At 31.5% G+C, this 16,799-nt stretch overlaps 1 protein-coding gene across 1 annotated transcript in view; it reads left to right on the forward strand.

The window, feature by feature from the left end:
- The first annotated feature begins 3,352 nt into the window (after positions 1–3,352).
- LOC121122539 (ribonucleoprotein PTB-binding 1) overlaps positions 3,353–16,799 on the forward strand; it is a 48,800-nt gene continuing 35,353 nt past the window's right edge. The window contains exon 1 of the mRNA XM_040717557.2: positions 3,353–3,975. Coding sequence (XP_040573491.1) covers positions 3,697–3,975 — 279 coding nt within the window. The 5' untranslated portion in view covers positions 3,353–3,696. The remainder of the gene's footprint in view (positions 3,976–16,799) is intronic.

The raw sequence follows: 16,799 nt of genomic DNA on the forward strand, positions 1-16,799 counted from the left end.
TAATATAATTTTTAAAATTTGTATAAAAATCTGTATGTTTCGTCAAAATTAATAGTTTGAAAGCAATATAAATAATATTAATGAAACATCCTTATTAAAACTACATAAATACACCACTTTGAGCTCTGTTTCAATATGTTCCAAAGTTATGGTTGATTATGTATTTTTAAAGTTTTGTTCTATTTTGACCTTGACGTTCAACATTGACTTCTCAAAACTTAATGGCTTCTTACTGGTATCATATATAAGGTCAATTTTTGGTGGAGTTGATACAGACAATAGGGAAGGGCCATAGGTCATAGTTCTACTTAGCCTATTCCTCCGCGAAAAATCGACTTATAATCTTCGTACTAAGTTTGATCAAAGCCGATCTCTAACTTTTGCCATAATCTTGGTGACCAACAGACCATCAAATATTGCAAAAACATAACCTCTGTCCAACTTCATTGTTAAGGGTAACTATTTACCGCCTCTGAATTGTTGATGTTGTCACTGATGTATTTGTACGTTACATGACGTCTTCCCTGGGGATGCATTGGGGTTTGAGTCGGTGCATATCCCCTCTCCCCTTCAGTGTCAAGATCAGGGATATTTTTGGCGAAACCTTTAACCTGGGACAGATCAACCAAAGCAGGGACTGTCCCGAAAATCAGGGACGTCTTTTATGTTAAAGGAATGATCTTAAGACTTAAACCTACATTAAGTCATTTTTTTAATTTGATGAGGTTCTGTTATGAAATGGAACCAACTCAAAGAATTATTTAATAGACTAAGGTTCTATTTTACATTATTTAAAGATTGATTCTCAATTTGAGTAGAATCGAAAAACTAACAAATTGATCCTTACTTAAAAATATTCTAGTAAAAGAAGAAGATTTCTTATTTTATTTTTTGGTGGGGGAGGGGGGCTACAACCCCTCCAATCTACCCCTGCGCACGCTCCTACTCCATTGCCTAGTTTTATAAAATATCTTACACTAACATGTATTATTAAAAATATGTTAGTTCATCGTAATGCAATCTTATTTCCATATTCTAGATCAAAATGAACCATTAAAACGGAAAGAATAAGATATTTTTGTCAATTATCCTACATTTTTTGCCACTAATCTATCAAAAGAATATAATAATAACACAAATTTAGAGATTTCCTATGTACATATTACTTTGATTTTATTGAAATCATTATCATTGGCATCAAGTAGCATAAATTAATATAAATTATTAAGTTTTCTTCTATTCGTAAAGCCATGTGATGGTGTTTAATCAAGATTTATTGGAAATTTGTCCATTTTATGTAGTACAAATTTCAACTTTAAACCACCAAAATGGCGTCTCCTTAAAATACAATGCATTTTATGGCGTCAGTAAAAACATAACTATATTGTATATAATGATGAAATTGTGTGTAATTTGGGCATGTTAAAAAAAGAAACCGAACATTAACATGGTAACCCTGACAAAAAAAAAAGGACGTAAAGAGGCGTACGCAGGGGTGAGGGACGGAAGGGGCTATAGCTCCTACTAAATTAAGGAAGTTTTGCTTTTTACTAGAAAATTATTCGAAACTTTTTTCGTCATTCAAGCAAATTATGCAGCATAGTAAAAGATTTAATATTTTAAATGTTTTTACAAAGAATTATTGGAAATTTACATTTCTTGTGAATGGCTGGGGATTTTTGAAATTTTTTTGAAAAAATATATTATTTGTAATTTAATATTTGAAATTTTTTTTGAAAAAATATATTATTTGTAATTTAATATTTGAAAATTTTTTCCCCACAAAATTGAATGTGTTGTGCCTAGTTGTGGATTTTTAGATTTTTTTTCAAAAAATTTAATATTTGAAATAATTTTTTCGAAAAAATTTCATTAAATTTTTTAATTTCTTTCAAAAATTTAATTTGTTGTTAATAGCTATGAATGTATTAAATTATGATTATTACTCCACAACAAATCCTCAAGGTTACTGGTCCTTTATGAGTACACATGAATGTTCAATCAGATTTGGTATATAACTGAATGTAGTAGGATAGGTAGTTCACTCCTCAAGAATGAAATAATAACGACAACAGCTCAGGATAAGAAAAAATTTACTCTTTCAGATTACAAATTGTAAAACAACGGGCGAGCTGAAAAAATACAAACGATTTTCATCACTAATTATTAGTGATGTGCAACGAGTATTCTCGAAAATTGCTACTCGAGTTTTATGAACTAAATAAAAAACGACACAAAAAACTTGATAAGCAGGCATAAAAAGCTGAGTGTTACTTTTGCAGTATTTCAGCACTAGAATATTATCTTAGTAACTACCATTACCTTCTTTGTTTAAATAGAAGTTACATCTTAGAGTAAACTAATTTTTAAGTGAATCTTGGAAAATTAATTGCGAAACAATTTTTATATTACAAGTTTCAATAATTCTTTAAAAAATATGACTTTTTTTGTATAACGAGTTTTTTAGCGAGCAAAAGTGTTAGGGTGAGTAATGAGTACGCTCGAGTATTTTTTTTTAGAAACTTGAAAATATTCATGAAGTAAAATTCAGCTCTCAGCACATCACTACTAATTAAAAACATAGTTGACAGCACAACATCATATCACGCAACCTTATCTTATTGCATCTTGGAAACTCTCTTCTGTTGACTGATTGTAGACCATTGTTTAAAGTTATAAAAATATTATATTTATATTACTAATTCCATCACGGCTCCAATTCGACATCAAACTATGGTATATGAAACAATGAGCTGGAATCCTTCCTCAACTTTGTTGAACAACATGCTTAACTAATCATAAAAGAAACTGGTTTCTAAATTATTCAAAAAATTATGGGAAAGTCCATGTTCTTCTGTACATAGAAGAAGAATAACAAAATATAAATAATATTCAAAGAGGAAATATTTTAACGTTCAATAGAATTTGTTAAAAATTGAGGTTAGAAATAAATATACAAAATTTATGTAGAGGAGTAGTGGTTCATTATTAAGACTGAATCTCCAATAATATACCTAAAATATATTACCGTTGCATCACTATTCTATTCAAATTGAATTTCTCTACTGCATACAGCATAAGCAACAGCTGTGTTGACCATTCCGGTCTAACAATTAAAAAATGGCTACTCCTCCACCATCACCACCACATATTATTTTATTGCACTCCAAAGTAGCGTACGTACTACAAATTGTACAATATTCTTGGAGGGAATATTTTATATATTATTGTATGTATGTTCATACTTTTCTTTATTGAAGGAGGGCGCCGTTCGGCGGGAAATCCAGCTGCTTATTGTAGTCGACAGCTTGAAGCGAGCGTGTCCGTCGTCATTTTTTCTTCTTTTGTAGTAGCAGTAGGTATGTACACTGCAGTTGAAAAGAAGAAGAAGCGGGAGCGGACATAAAATGAGACATGAATTAGTAACGCGCGGGAAAAAACACACAACTTCTTCTGTTTCTTCTTTTTTTATTCTTCAGTCTTTTTCATTTTATATATTGTATTAGTGAGTTGAATACTAGAAGCGAGCAGCAGTGGTACAACTGATGATCGTTTTGAAGAGAGAGCAGCTGGAACTTTGCTAATGTTGTTGTTCTTACATGTTGTTGTTTGTAGTGTGTTGTTGATTCATTACGTTCATCTGTGAGTGAGTGGTTGTTGTTTTTGTTGTAGTAGTGGTGTGTTTGTGTGACACTCATGGCGACGACTCCTCTGTCCTCATCCTCTCTTCCTCCACCCGAGGGAGGGAAACTCCTTTCAGATTCGGGTGCCACCGTGTCGGCCACTGTGGGACATAATCACTGGGCAAGTGAGGTCATTAATCGTGTCGAAGGGAATGAGTCCTGGTCTAATGGGCACGGAGAACAGTACTCCTCTTCCACATCCCTTCGCTCTCGAATACGGGACATTAAACGTAAATTTCATTCTGGAAGAGCCTTGGAGTTGAAGAATCTACCCGAGGGATGCAAAGAGCAGGTATGTGTTCTGAGCCATTTTCCTACTTCATTCCTCATCTTTGAGTAGTTTATATATATATATATATATCGTATTTGTCTATTTATGTACGACTGAGTGACTCCGATCCGCAGTGATCCATTGTACCATAAAATAGTTCATTATCATGATATTAGTATATTCAAATGAGATTCCTTTTGAAACATTTTCAAATGGTCATTCACATATTCAATGTTTTCATTCATCACCTACAATCCTCTCCCCATGATATATAATACCAAAAAAAGTTCCATTGCTTCTCTCTCCCTATTATCACCACCCGAGCCATATTGCATAAAGTAGGAACTCAAATCACTATCCCATCTTCAAATATACATAGAGCTCCGGACTTATTATTATAGAGTCCCTCTTATCAAAAAACCTATTAGAGCTTTTCAGTTACTCCACACACATGATATAATGTTCTCTCCTAAGATTCCTTCAGTTTTTTAATAATACATATTTGAAATATATGTGCCATCTGCCAGTCTATATCCATACTTGTTAGATACGCCAACATTTGCAAAATGTATTCCTAACGGTCTAAAAAGAAATTATTAGTCTTATGGTTGTTAACTTATTCTATTTTCATTCGTATTGTAGAATCCCCCTATAAACCCTGTTATTTGTATCCAAGGTCGTCGATCGCATTTTGTAAAACAAAAAAAATAAATAAAAAAAGAAGAATATTTCATGCCTTGCATGTGTTACTTATGACTTGGTTATGTGGTAGGTAGGGAAGAGTAGTTCTCTAAACCGTTATTACTACATACATGGTAGTCATTAAATGGCACACAATACTTTTTTCTTAGCAAATGCACTCTTTAATTATATGGTGAATCAACGGAATCCATCGTAAATTATGTTTTGTACAAGTTGAAATTTATAACTCAGTTTCTAGCCCCTATTTAATTGCCCAGTCAGTCATTTTAATTACCAACTATTAATTGATGCTAGCATTTCCTTTCAATCTGTTAAAATTCCATATTCATGAGTAATTAACTATGGGCAATTGAACTTTATAATATGCTACATAATGCCTATTTATTCTAGATGTAACCCTTCCGATACCGATTCATAAACCGATTCCTTACTATGTATAAAGGAATTTCATAAAAAAATAACAAAAATATTTCCTTTTTTAATATTGGAACATTTTATAGATTAGGTTTAGCCCAGAAAAGATATAAATATACTAAGACTAGGGACGTGGAAATTGTCCAAATCTGCATACATTTAAATTAAAGTATTTTTTTAGTAGCCTACAGGATATTTATTTCTCCCTGTCTTGAAAATGGAAACGTATTAGTGAGTAAGGAGTGCTATACTTTATTTAGTGATCTTTTTCAGTAGATAAGTTGTCTATCAAAGTTGCCAAAATATACTTTTCTTTTTGATTTACACTCACGAGGATTTAGACAATTTTTTCCATCTTTGACTATGATCCTCACCTCTTTTTATTGGTTGACCATTTGAAATAATACAACTAGAAGTATTTATTTATATATATTGTTTAATAATTTACATGAATAAGTACGGATAAGTATTGATGGAATCGGCAGTATTGAGCCGATTCAAATCCATGGGTACTTATTATCCAAGGATAATTTTCATCAAAAAATATATAATGACTGTCTCGAAAATCTAAAGACTATTCTGTCATTGCTTTACAGGGGAGTCTGCAGGATACATATTTTTTTTTTTTGGGGGGGGGGGAGCTTGGTTTTTGAATTTTTTGGAAAAAAAATTCTGAAATTTAATTTTACATATTAAATTTTTGAAAAAACATTACAAATATTAAAATTTTCGCAAACAAAATTCAAAAATCTACAGCCATTATTAACAGCAAAAAAAAATTTAAGGAACTAATCTCAAAAATTCGTAAATTTTCTCAAAAAATCTCAAAAATTATATTTCAAATATAATTTTTTTTCTCAAATATTACATTTTCTAGTAAAAAGCAAAAATTTCTTATTTTGGGGATAGGCGACAGTGCCTCCATCCCAATCCCTGCCAAGTACTCTAGTTTCTTAATTTAAAATTATATTAATCTCATTTAATTGTTGCAACTTGTACAATTTTTTCATACAAGTTGCAAATTGCATCTACGGATTTAAGTACCTTAAATCCCAGCCAGAAAAGTTTTGTTGTGCTTCACTGGACTTTTCTCTTTCTCTATTAGTGCTTTAACTCACACGTAGCTACATATATTATGTACAATTATCATAGCACTATTATGCATGGTATTGTTTACCTGCTGTTAAATATACCTATATAAAAGTGTTGTTGCTACATCGCGTCATCCAATGAAGATTTACCGCGTGTTTACCTCAGCAACTATGAGATTATATATTTTTGTTATTGTTCATACAACTACCTACTACGAAAAGAGAACGGGGTTGTGGGCAGGGGATTTATAAAATCTATGTATGTTTATTTGAACATTTTTGTAGGAAGGTATATTCCGTAAAAAAATGTTGAAGGAATGGTGTTGTTGGTAGTAGAGAAGAATTGAAACAAACAGCATGAAGAACACAAAAACAAGCTTGAACAGTAATTAAAAAAGGTAGAAATCTCCATTTGATTACATTCAGCCCCTTATTTCAAAGACATATATCGGTCAATTATAGGCTTATTATTCAAATTTCTGAGATGAGTATATATACCAAAGAATTTCGGCTTTAGTTAAAAACCTTTAATTGATTTAAAAAACATACACTGGCTAGTAAAAGATTGGAAAATAATGGAATTTTGCTTATTTTTCTAACTACCTATGACTTTATCTTCAGGTAATAAATACACTAAGTATAAACATTTATTTGTAAAAATCAAAGTATTTTTGTTCAAATTTGAGCTTCATCAAAAATCCTCCCTTTGCTACCATAACTGCTTTACATACTTTTGGCATTCTTGTTGTTAGTTTTTCAAGATAGGGAGGTGGGATATCATTCCATGCATTCTACAAAATGTTCCACAACTCATTCTTACTTCTGGGGCACTTTTTCCGAACTTTTCTCTCCAAGTGTTCCCACAATAGCTCTATTGTGTTCAATTCAGGAAATTGAGCTGTGAGAGGCTTCTTTATTTTCCAAGAAGTTTTTGCATAGCTTGGATGTATGTTTTGGGTCGTTGTCTTGTTAAAAAACAAACTTACTTCCAATTTATATCTATCCAGAAGGAATGGCTTGAGTCTTCAGGATAGAGAAACATTCTGCTTCAGTAATCCTAGGATCGAAAATAAGTTTCAAACTCTGCAATTTCCAAAACTACCCCAAATCATTGCGTTTCCACTTCCAAAACAGCTGGATTTTTACCGACAGATAATTGAAAAATAGGAGATGTATCTATTTTTTGATAATAATTATCATCGGGTTGAAGTAAAAAATATTGATTAAGTCATAAACATTGATGAAAATGACGAAAAAGTATTTTTTCCCAAACTTTTTCTTGCCAGTGTATATTGGCCCTGATAAGGTTCTTTGAATAATTCAAATGTAGGCCATACACGTTCAATTTGAGATTCTAGCTTGCTTTTGTGTTGACAGTCCACATATATCTTATATTCATTTGAATAATAATGTCTGGTTTCTATTCAGTTTCCCTGTATGTATGCAAAACAGATTAATATATGTACATCTGAGTGGAACAGACGCTTTATGTCACCCACCATGTCTAAAAAGGGTAAATTGTGACTTGATCAGTTAATTTATGAATTTATTTGTTTTTCTTAGACTAAGAAGAAATGTTGTTTCATTTAATCTCTTCAGATGAAAGCGATATGGACTATTACTATAACGACAAAACATAACAGATGTTATTAATGGTCTTTACTTCAAATAAGAGTATCATTTTCCATCGCATCATGACACTCCCGAACATACTTATTATGTAGCTTTCATTCCTACCCATTTACACTAAGAACGACATAAAAGTTTCTTGAACTTGAATACTAATTTCCAGGTATTTTCTTTTTCTATCTTCATCAAATGGGGTTCATTGAGGAGATTCACGGCTCATTTCCTTCATTATTATTGCAAATTTTAATGGGCGGCATAATATGAGAGAATAGATACCTGTATTTCATAACAGGGTTGAATTTTGTATTACACTCAAAATAACTGTACAAAAACTAAAACGAAATAACAACAATTGGTCTGGTTTTTTCCTTTACTAAGGTTGGATTCATTATATTTTAAGTATAGATAATATTACTTCTGATCGTTAACGTTTTTGGGATGATAAAAAAGGAAACCAAAAATTAACATGGTAACCCTGACCAATTGAAAAATGTTTGAGAGAAGATTAGCTTTGGTCTCATGACGTTTCATTGGATTAGCTGCAACCAGCTATGAGAGGAATGAAATAAATACAAACACCAGTCTGTATCTAGAAAAGACCTGAGTAGGATTGACTCCGATGTCGATCCTCAATTCTACTCAGATTCCAACAAAGACTTACACTTATAATTCCCGAGCAAACCACCCGCACTGTTACCCTACGTCATTCTTGAGCAGACATTCGTGGTTAAACTTTATACTCTTAAGTTTTCTCCTCAAGAATGAAAGTATAATAATAACAGCCTAATAAGTTTTAAAAGAACACTGTTTAGTTTGTCAACAACATAACAAGACGCACGCTAAAAATGCTTAAGATTTGCAACGCTTCTAATGAATGAGGAAATATGTGTAGTGTTGTGTCAGTCTTTATTCATTCGATCCAGTCTTCGGAGCGATCCAATCAGTTCATATGACTAGTCCTTAAAACCGTCGTTCCTTCAGATTATATTATTTATAAGATCAGAGTTATTTTGCGTATTTTAAAAACTTAGGAGTTCATTTTCTCGAAATCCTTTTGGATAGTGCGCCCCTAAGACTTTCGTTGGAGAGTAGTAGTACCACCCTTGGCTAAACTACACTCCTGTAAAGTATCATAAGGATAATAAATGTGGAGGCTCTAAGGTCCTCTCGATAGTTTTGGATCGGCTATAATTTTTTAAGGAGTTTATTAGTTTATTTCCTCCTGTAGCTCACATCCTCATCCCCTCTCCCTGAATTATAGTAATTTACTCTGACATTAATCCCATGTTGACGAACACAATCCTCTTTTTTTCGAAACGTTCCCCTCACCACTTCCTCTTTCACACACGTATGTAGTATAGTCACTCACAAAAACCTTGATGATACATAATAAAGTATTTACTAATATAACATATAATCATATGTAAAAACATATACACATTTTGTTATCATGGAGATTCGTGTGTGTTAATCCAAGGATAAATCCTTCTTAAGCATACATGAAAGCCTCATAAAAGTCCTTTATTTCCTAATTAGATTTTCTATTGGTTTTATGTACATACATATATTTGTATCTATGAATAGGTAATTGCATAGATTTGATTTCTCCATGCGTGTATTACGTAATCCCCACTTTTTTGAAAGTAGGGTTTTTGTTTGTTAATATTAATAGCGAAGGAGTATTTCCTTAATCATTTTAATTGTAATTACTTTTTGCAGTTTTGCAGGTAAAACAAAAAAGGATTTAATCTTTTTTTCTTTAATAAATAGTTTGTAGCATTCTTTAGAATAGATGACAAGCGTGGAAAGGGAAAAAAGAATAAATTATGTATAAAAAATAAACATAACCCCTCTAGTTGAATATGGATCTACATACAAAATCTACTAATGCCTCTATTATTCTTCATCTTCTTCTTATAAGAAATAAAGCTGGGGTAAGGTGGAACAGAGATAGGTTTATTTAATAGCGGATTTATATATATTTAAATGGAAACGGGAAAACAAATTATATTTAAATCCGAAAAAGATTAATTGAATCAAAAGAGATTTGATGGTTTTATTTTTTCTTAACTCTATCTGTCTTTTTGTTTCTCCTGTGTATTGAATGATAATTTCTTTTTGATCTCTTACATTTCTCTCCTACAGCAACGTTGCTGGTTATAGTATATGTACTGTTAGGTTCGACCTAGGCATGCCAACACACTAAGTGTATTATTTCTTTGCTTTGTAACTCTTTTTGTTATTCATATATGTACATATACAATTCTTGCGAGTTCGATGAACTTTCTGACTCCGTGGTGTGATAATAATAGTCTAGGGACTCTAACGAACGTCTTATTAGTATCTCTTGTTGATCAATTCCCTAGTATTAATAATGAACATAATATCTTGTGTCTTTATTCCAATGGTACTCATTTGTTGTATAGCACGGCATTACCTTGTACACACAAAAATATAGTTGGTATTTTCTTGATCTGCTTCTTTTCTCCTCATCGGTATTCTGAATTAAGGTCTTTATAAAATGACAATGGAAGATTGTCCACTTTTTGTAATTGGAGCCTGAATGTAGGCTTATTATTTTCCAAAGCTGTTATTATTATTCTTTATTTCTAGAAGATATATCGTCTATATCAAGGTTCGTAGAAATACAAGGTTAGACCATCATGGAATAGGCTTGCTAGAATTTTTAAATTGATGTATCCTACCGATTGCTGGCCAAGACTGACAGATTTTGAAAAATAACAAAACACGCAATCAATCATTCTATGACGTCACTATTTGAAAGCGTGCTGGAAGACAAACATCAATCGTAAATTTGCTATATTACAACCTTGGCCAATATTTTATTAAAGAAAAGTTTGTATGGATGCATCTTTGGATTATGTACATTCATTTTTAGGTGTTGCTTAAATAAGAGCTGAGGACTAAATTTTAACAACGTGCATGTGAAGGTCAAGCTCATCCAGGATGCACCCTAGAGACGAAAGTACTCCTTGGCTAACAATATTTCCCCCCTCTCAAACTGTTATTCTTGATGAGGATTGAGCAGCTATGTGTTAGTTTGCTCATGAAAAACGGAGAGTAAGACTGACGATTTTTTTGGGAATTATTTAGCAAAGTTTGTCTGTTCGTCGACACCTAATAACTCTGGGAAATGTGGAGTACTACCGCTAGTATAAGATTTTAAAGGAATCACTAGTGCGTGAAAGACGAAGAGTAGTACTGAAGATATGTTCCGGAGTTATAAGTCTATATCCTAGGAGTAGAAGTGAGGATCGAAAATGAAGCTAATTTAATGAATCGTAATGACAGCTAAGCTGCTCTCCTCCCAAACATTCTTCAAATTGTTGGGGTGCCCATTTTAATATTTATTTTTTCAACATACTCGTGGATAACAATACTTTCATCTATAGAGACTATTTTATGTACAGTAATAGCTACTAGAGCGCCCTCTATCTAGTCAAAACCTGACAGGATCTCAAATTATAATTACAAAGAGGAATGTGAATTTCTATTAAAAAATTCAAATGACTCCGTGTTATTATTTTCTTGCTATATAAGCTTTGATTTTTAACATTTCATAATGTTTTCAGTATAATAATTATTGTACTGCGATACTAGCGCCGTGCATATGTAGACTAGTCGTACCGAATTAGTTTTACCACCTTCTATTTACCTCTAAACAATTCTCAACAATTATTGAATAGTAGTTCCATAGTTAGGTGGGGTGTGTGTGGATGTGGAATGATCTAATTACTGATTCAACTGATTATGACCCCCCTATTTCTATACGTACAAAGGGTTACCTGATACAATTAATGTAACGACGTGATAGGAAATGTATTTGAAGGATTTTGTTATTCTTATGGTTGTTGTACAGATAATATTAACAACAGCATATTTGGTTCTTTGTGGTCTTTTAATGCTTATAATATGTTCGGAAGTTGTAATGGAAGATCAAATTATGCTCTGTCAACCGTTGTATGTAATACTACCTTTTTTTATGATGGTAAAGGCTTTACTATCTTGGGAAACAACGAAAAACTGCCTGTGATTCATTAATCTTGTTTATCTATTGGTATAGAAGGTGGAACTTGTATAAGCGGATTGTACAGGTTACAATTTCTTCATCTCATAACGCCTTATTTAATTACATCAGTCATTTTAATGATATTGTAAGTTTTTCCCAAATTTGAATAATAAGTCTATAATTAATTAAAATTCGTATATGAAAAATTGAGCTTTGGGATGTGCTGTAAATTGCACTTATAGTAACCAAAATTAATCGTCACATCAAATAAATGAGAAATTGATATATTATTTGAAAGGGACCATATTGGGGCTAATAAAAGTCTTTTAAACCAAATAAAGGTTTTAAACTATACTTAAAATTATTGGGTACCATAAATCATCCCATAAATCCTAATAATAAGCCTATAATTTCCTCAAATATGTCTATGAAATATTGGGCTTTGCTATATATATGATGTAAAATGATTAATTATGATTTTTGTTTAAGATTGTTTTTATGTTGTCGCATCACATATATAACTGTTGGTTACCATCACGTCATTAACATTATTGTATCACCATTATTTTCTCCGAAAATAAACGGGATTAGAAGCCCCAAAATCAGTTGGTCGTTAACAAACTCTTTCCAACTATGGTAATATTTATGAATAATTTTTGGCAATTGTTCACAGTTTAAAAAAGAGTTTATTCCAATTCAACCCATTAACGTTCAAAACACTGACTAGGGGAAAAGAAGCATACTTATCGACAGCTGATATTTAATTTAATTTTGTGTGTGCGAGATGAATCCTCGTCCGCTATTGTATATTCAGTTTTTTTATAATTAAGGATACTATTTTTGTAAAGAAAAAAAAGGAGCGCGATGAGAAGGTGGGATCAATACTTCTATTATTACTGATTATGACCTTAGTTACTATCAGCTGCCTTTAAAATGATTTACTGTTATCAAGTGGAGAACTCTCTACATTTAAATTATTATTTGTGCATTAAAAAATATTATTACATTTAAATTTATTTAGACCCAAGATAGGCTATAATTCTTAATTCAGAGGAAGACGTTAACACTAATGTTGTGTCCGTCCTTATTTAGAAGGGAAGACTTCAGTCCAATTCAGTCAAGTCGTGTATATCAGTCGCAAAACCACGTTCGGTCCTTGATGACGTCTCTCAACATTATTTATTCTCTGTTTAATCAGTTCTATTACTGTACGTCTGATTGTCTTAAGGACCGGTCCTTAAAACTGGACCAACAAGTTACTAGTTAACACTACGACAACTTATTAAAAAGTGTAGGAATATGAAGAAAAATCAAATGCAACAACGGTTTTTATTTTCTAATTTCTAAAATTAGTTTTATTCATTAAGAAAATAACATCCTTAGTTCTAATAAAGGTGCTCGCTACGGATGAAAATCGTGTGTATTTGGGGCGTGTATCACTGTTACAATTTGAAGAATGTTTTAAAAGAGAGCAACTTCGCTGTCAATTCCTTTCATTTAATTGGCTATAATTAGCTGTTTCAAAAGAGGAGATGGAAAAGGAACTAAACAAGGACATTGGAAAAAATGAGTCCAAAATGACTTACAATTATAACTCCGCAACTAATCCTCAAGGTTGCCCTCTGTCTTTTATGAGCGTAACGAATATTTAAAAATGTTTTGAATATAATTAATTGAATGTAGTAGGAAAAGAAGTTAATTACTCAGGAGAAGTAATAATGACATCAGCTGAAGAATAAAAAATCCCTTCTTCAAATTACCAATTCCAAAAAAGCGGTGCCGTTATAAAATACAGAAGATTGACATAAACTAGTGATTGAAGATTTTTTCTGGTGATAACACCGTATCAAGTTTGAGAACCACTGATGTATTTATCATGTGGCTGTAGTGGGGGTTAGTTCTTAGTTGTCGTAGGAGTGCGTGAATAGTAGTTGGGATGGATTCACTTCGTTCGGGTTCATTAATATGTCATATTTTACCCCCTGTATAGGACAAGAGTTGAGTTGAAATAGGAATTTGTGAGTAACTATTTGTATTTATAAATGTATATATAACAAGTATACATTTCAAGTCATAAATCATAATATCTCTTTCTTTAGATTTTTTTTTTTTTTTTTTTTTTTTTGAGCATGTTAGTATCAGATGGAGATTTTACTCTGTTTATAATATTCCCTTCTTTTCCCTTTATACTAATATTTAAATGACAAAAGAAAGCAAAATAGCAGCAGGTTAAGAAATCTCTCTTTATTCAATTCTTACAAACGTATATTCAAAGTATCTCCTGTTTTGTTGTTATCTTTTCTTCTCTTAAAATACCTCTCAAAATATGTACTATATATTTAAATATGAGCAAAAGGTGTTTTTATGTACGTGGTGCGTCAACATAAAACAATATTGAACGAAAATCAAGATAAGAAGAAAATCCCAATTTTTTTTTACTTCATACACCTATACATACAGTTTAAGAAATACGTTCGGTATTATCCCTATACAATTTGGTAGCTTTGCCCATTGGTCACTCCATGACCTTAATGTGTAGGGATGAATATTGTGTGTATAGTGGACATGTTAAAAAAAAGAAAAGAAACCCGAAAATCAAACATAGTAACCCTGGCAATTTCTTGAATGTTTCGTAGGAGATCAGCCAAGAGAGGAGTGAAGAAGGATATAAACAAGGAAATAGGAAAGAATGACTACCCCTACTCTGAATCCAACAAGGACTTACAATTATAACTCAGTAACAAATCCTTTAGGTTTACTCTCCGTCTATTATGAGCACATACGAATGTTGAATCAGTTTTTGAATATGATTGAATCTATTTATAAAGGAAATTCATTACTCAGGAATTGAATAATGTTGACAATTGCTAGGGAAAAGAAAATTCATTCTTCAGATGATCAATTCCAAAAGAACATGCCAGCTAAAAAAATCACACGATTTATATCACTATTAATGTGCTTTTTCTTAAAACTCTTTTTATTTTGTTCACAAACCACAAGGGATGTATAAAATATGCCTTAGAAAGCGGGAGTGGCTTTTTCTGGTTGTTAATCTAAACAGTTTATTTTTATTTTTCAAAGCTGTTATCAATATTATTTAATTCTTGAAAGACTTGGAAGTATTAAGGAATAACGAGGGCCTCATTGCGGCCTCCTTCATTTTTAAGTATAACTCATTCTCATTTGAATTAGTATTTTTGTCAAAATTGTCACAATATCATCAAAACGCGTACAACGCAAATTATTTCCCTAACAAGAATTTAAAAAAAAAATTATGGCTCTGAGGAATTTTTTTTAAATGAAGAAACAGAAAAAAAATATAATAATATTAAGGACGATTTCTTTTTCTTTAAAAAAAATCAAATTATATAGTGGAGGAAAATTTTTTATTCTTTTTTTTTTTTTTTTTAAGCAGTTAGGCCAAAATTTGAAATAAATATTTATGTAATAGTTTTTTGTTATGAAGTAAATTTTTCATAAAATTTAGTTTAAAAGGTTCTGTGGCCGATTAACATATTTCAAGTTGCAATGCGGCCCATTATATTAAAAGGTTGGACAACCCTGAACTAGAGCGTCTGCTCATGAGAGACTGAGAGTAAAAATGTGGGTTCCTTGAGAGTTATTGGAATAAGTCCTTGTTGAACTCAAAGTATAATTAAGGATTGACATGAGAGTAATTCCTATTATGACTGCTTGCAGCTGGTCTATTACAACTTCATAACAGCTAAGTTATCTTTCTTCTGATAGTCGGAATTACCCCTGTTATTTTCGTTTCCTTTTATTTTTACAAACGGGCATGGCTTTGTTTTATGCATCACTGCTCACCACAGATGACGATTCTATCTACGGCTCTTCAAGATCCATATAATAATAAAAGCAAGATTAATTAAAATTAATTAAGAACAAAGAAACAACGGAAAATAAACAACCTCAGAGCAAAAACAGCACGCATCGTTCATCAACAAACAAATTTCAACTTTTTATTCCCAACAACGAAAACAACAATGATGATGGGGGGATAATTTACTAGAAAATGGATGAAATGCCTTATAGCAACAATAAATGAGCCTCTTAATAATGAGTAAAATAACACAAAGTTATTATGCTGCATAAATATATGTGGCTCGAAAACAAGCTATAACAATTTATCTCAAAAAAATATAATTAACTTTTTATAGAAGCTATAGTTTAGAACCTTTATGAGATAAAAAAGACTTATATAATCTCCGATATGACCCTTTTCAAATAAAATCCATCAATTTCTCATTCTTTCATAATTGCAAAGATCATTTTCGGTTACTTTAAGAGTGAATTTACGAGACACCCAAAGGGGATTAATACAAATAATTTGTTAATATAAATTGAGGATAATTTATCGAAGAAACGAATTTAATCCATATTAGAAGGTTGCTTTTGTCTTGACGGCTACGTCTGTCCAAACAAAAATAAACTTTTTGTTTGAGTACTCAATAATGTTAATTCGTAATGGAAATAAACGATGAAACAACTGAAAAAAAAAGAGGAAAAAAATATAAAAAAATGGCTGAAGAGTGAAAAAAGGGGAAATATTTTAGTTTCCCGCTCCATTACTTTTTCTTTTTAATTGGATTTTAAGACTTCTTTTATAAAATAATATATATATAATTGTTTAAGGATTCTTTTTGACTCTTTTCCCCTCTTCTCCTCCTTTACTTCTCCTCCAACGTCTTTGATAATGACAAATTATATATTATTGTATGTACAATGTACATGTAACTACTGTTTGAAGAGTTTTTAAACAATATATTACTAGTACACATACTATAATCAACCGAGAAACAAAGAAAATTGACAATGCGTGTTTTGTGTGTGTTTGTTCATACAAAACAATTGTATTTATTCTGTAAATTCTTGTATTTCATCATCATTCCTTCTTTATTTTTGAGCAAAATAAGTAAATGGCATTAACTTTTATTTGAAGTTTAAAAAGATATACTTTG

The sequence above is a fragment of the Lepeophtheirus salmonis genome, chromosome 8 (assembly GCF_016086655.4).
Source record: "Lepeophtheirus salmonis chromosome 8, UVic_Lsal_1.4, whole genome shotgun sequence".
Lineage (NCBI taxonomy): Eukaryota > Metazoa > Arthropoda > Copepoda > Siphonostomatoida > Caligidae > Lepeophtheirus > Lepeophtheirus salmonis.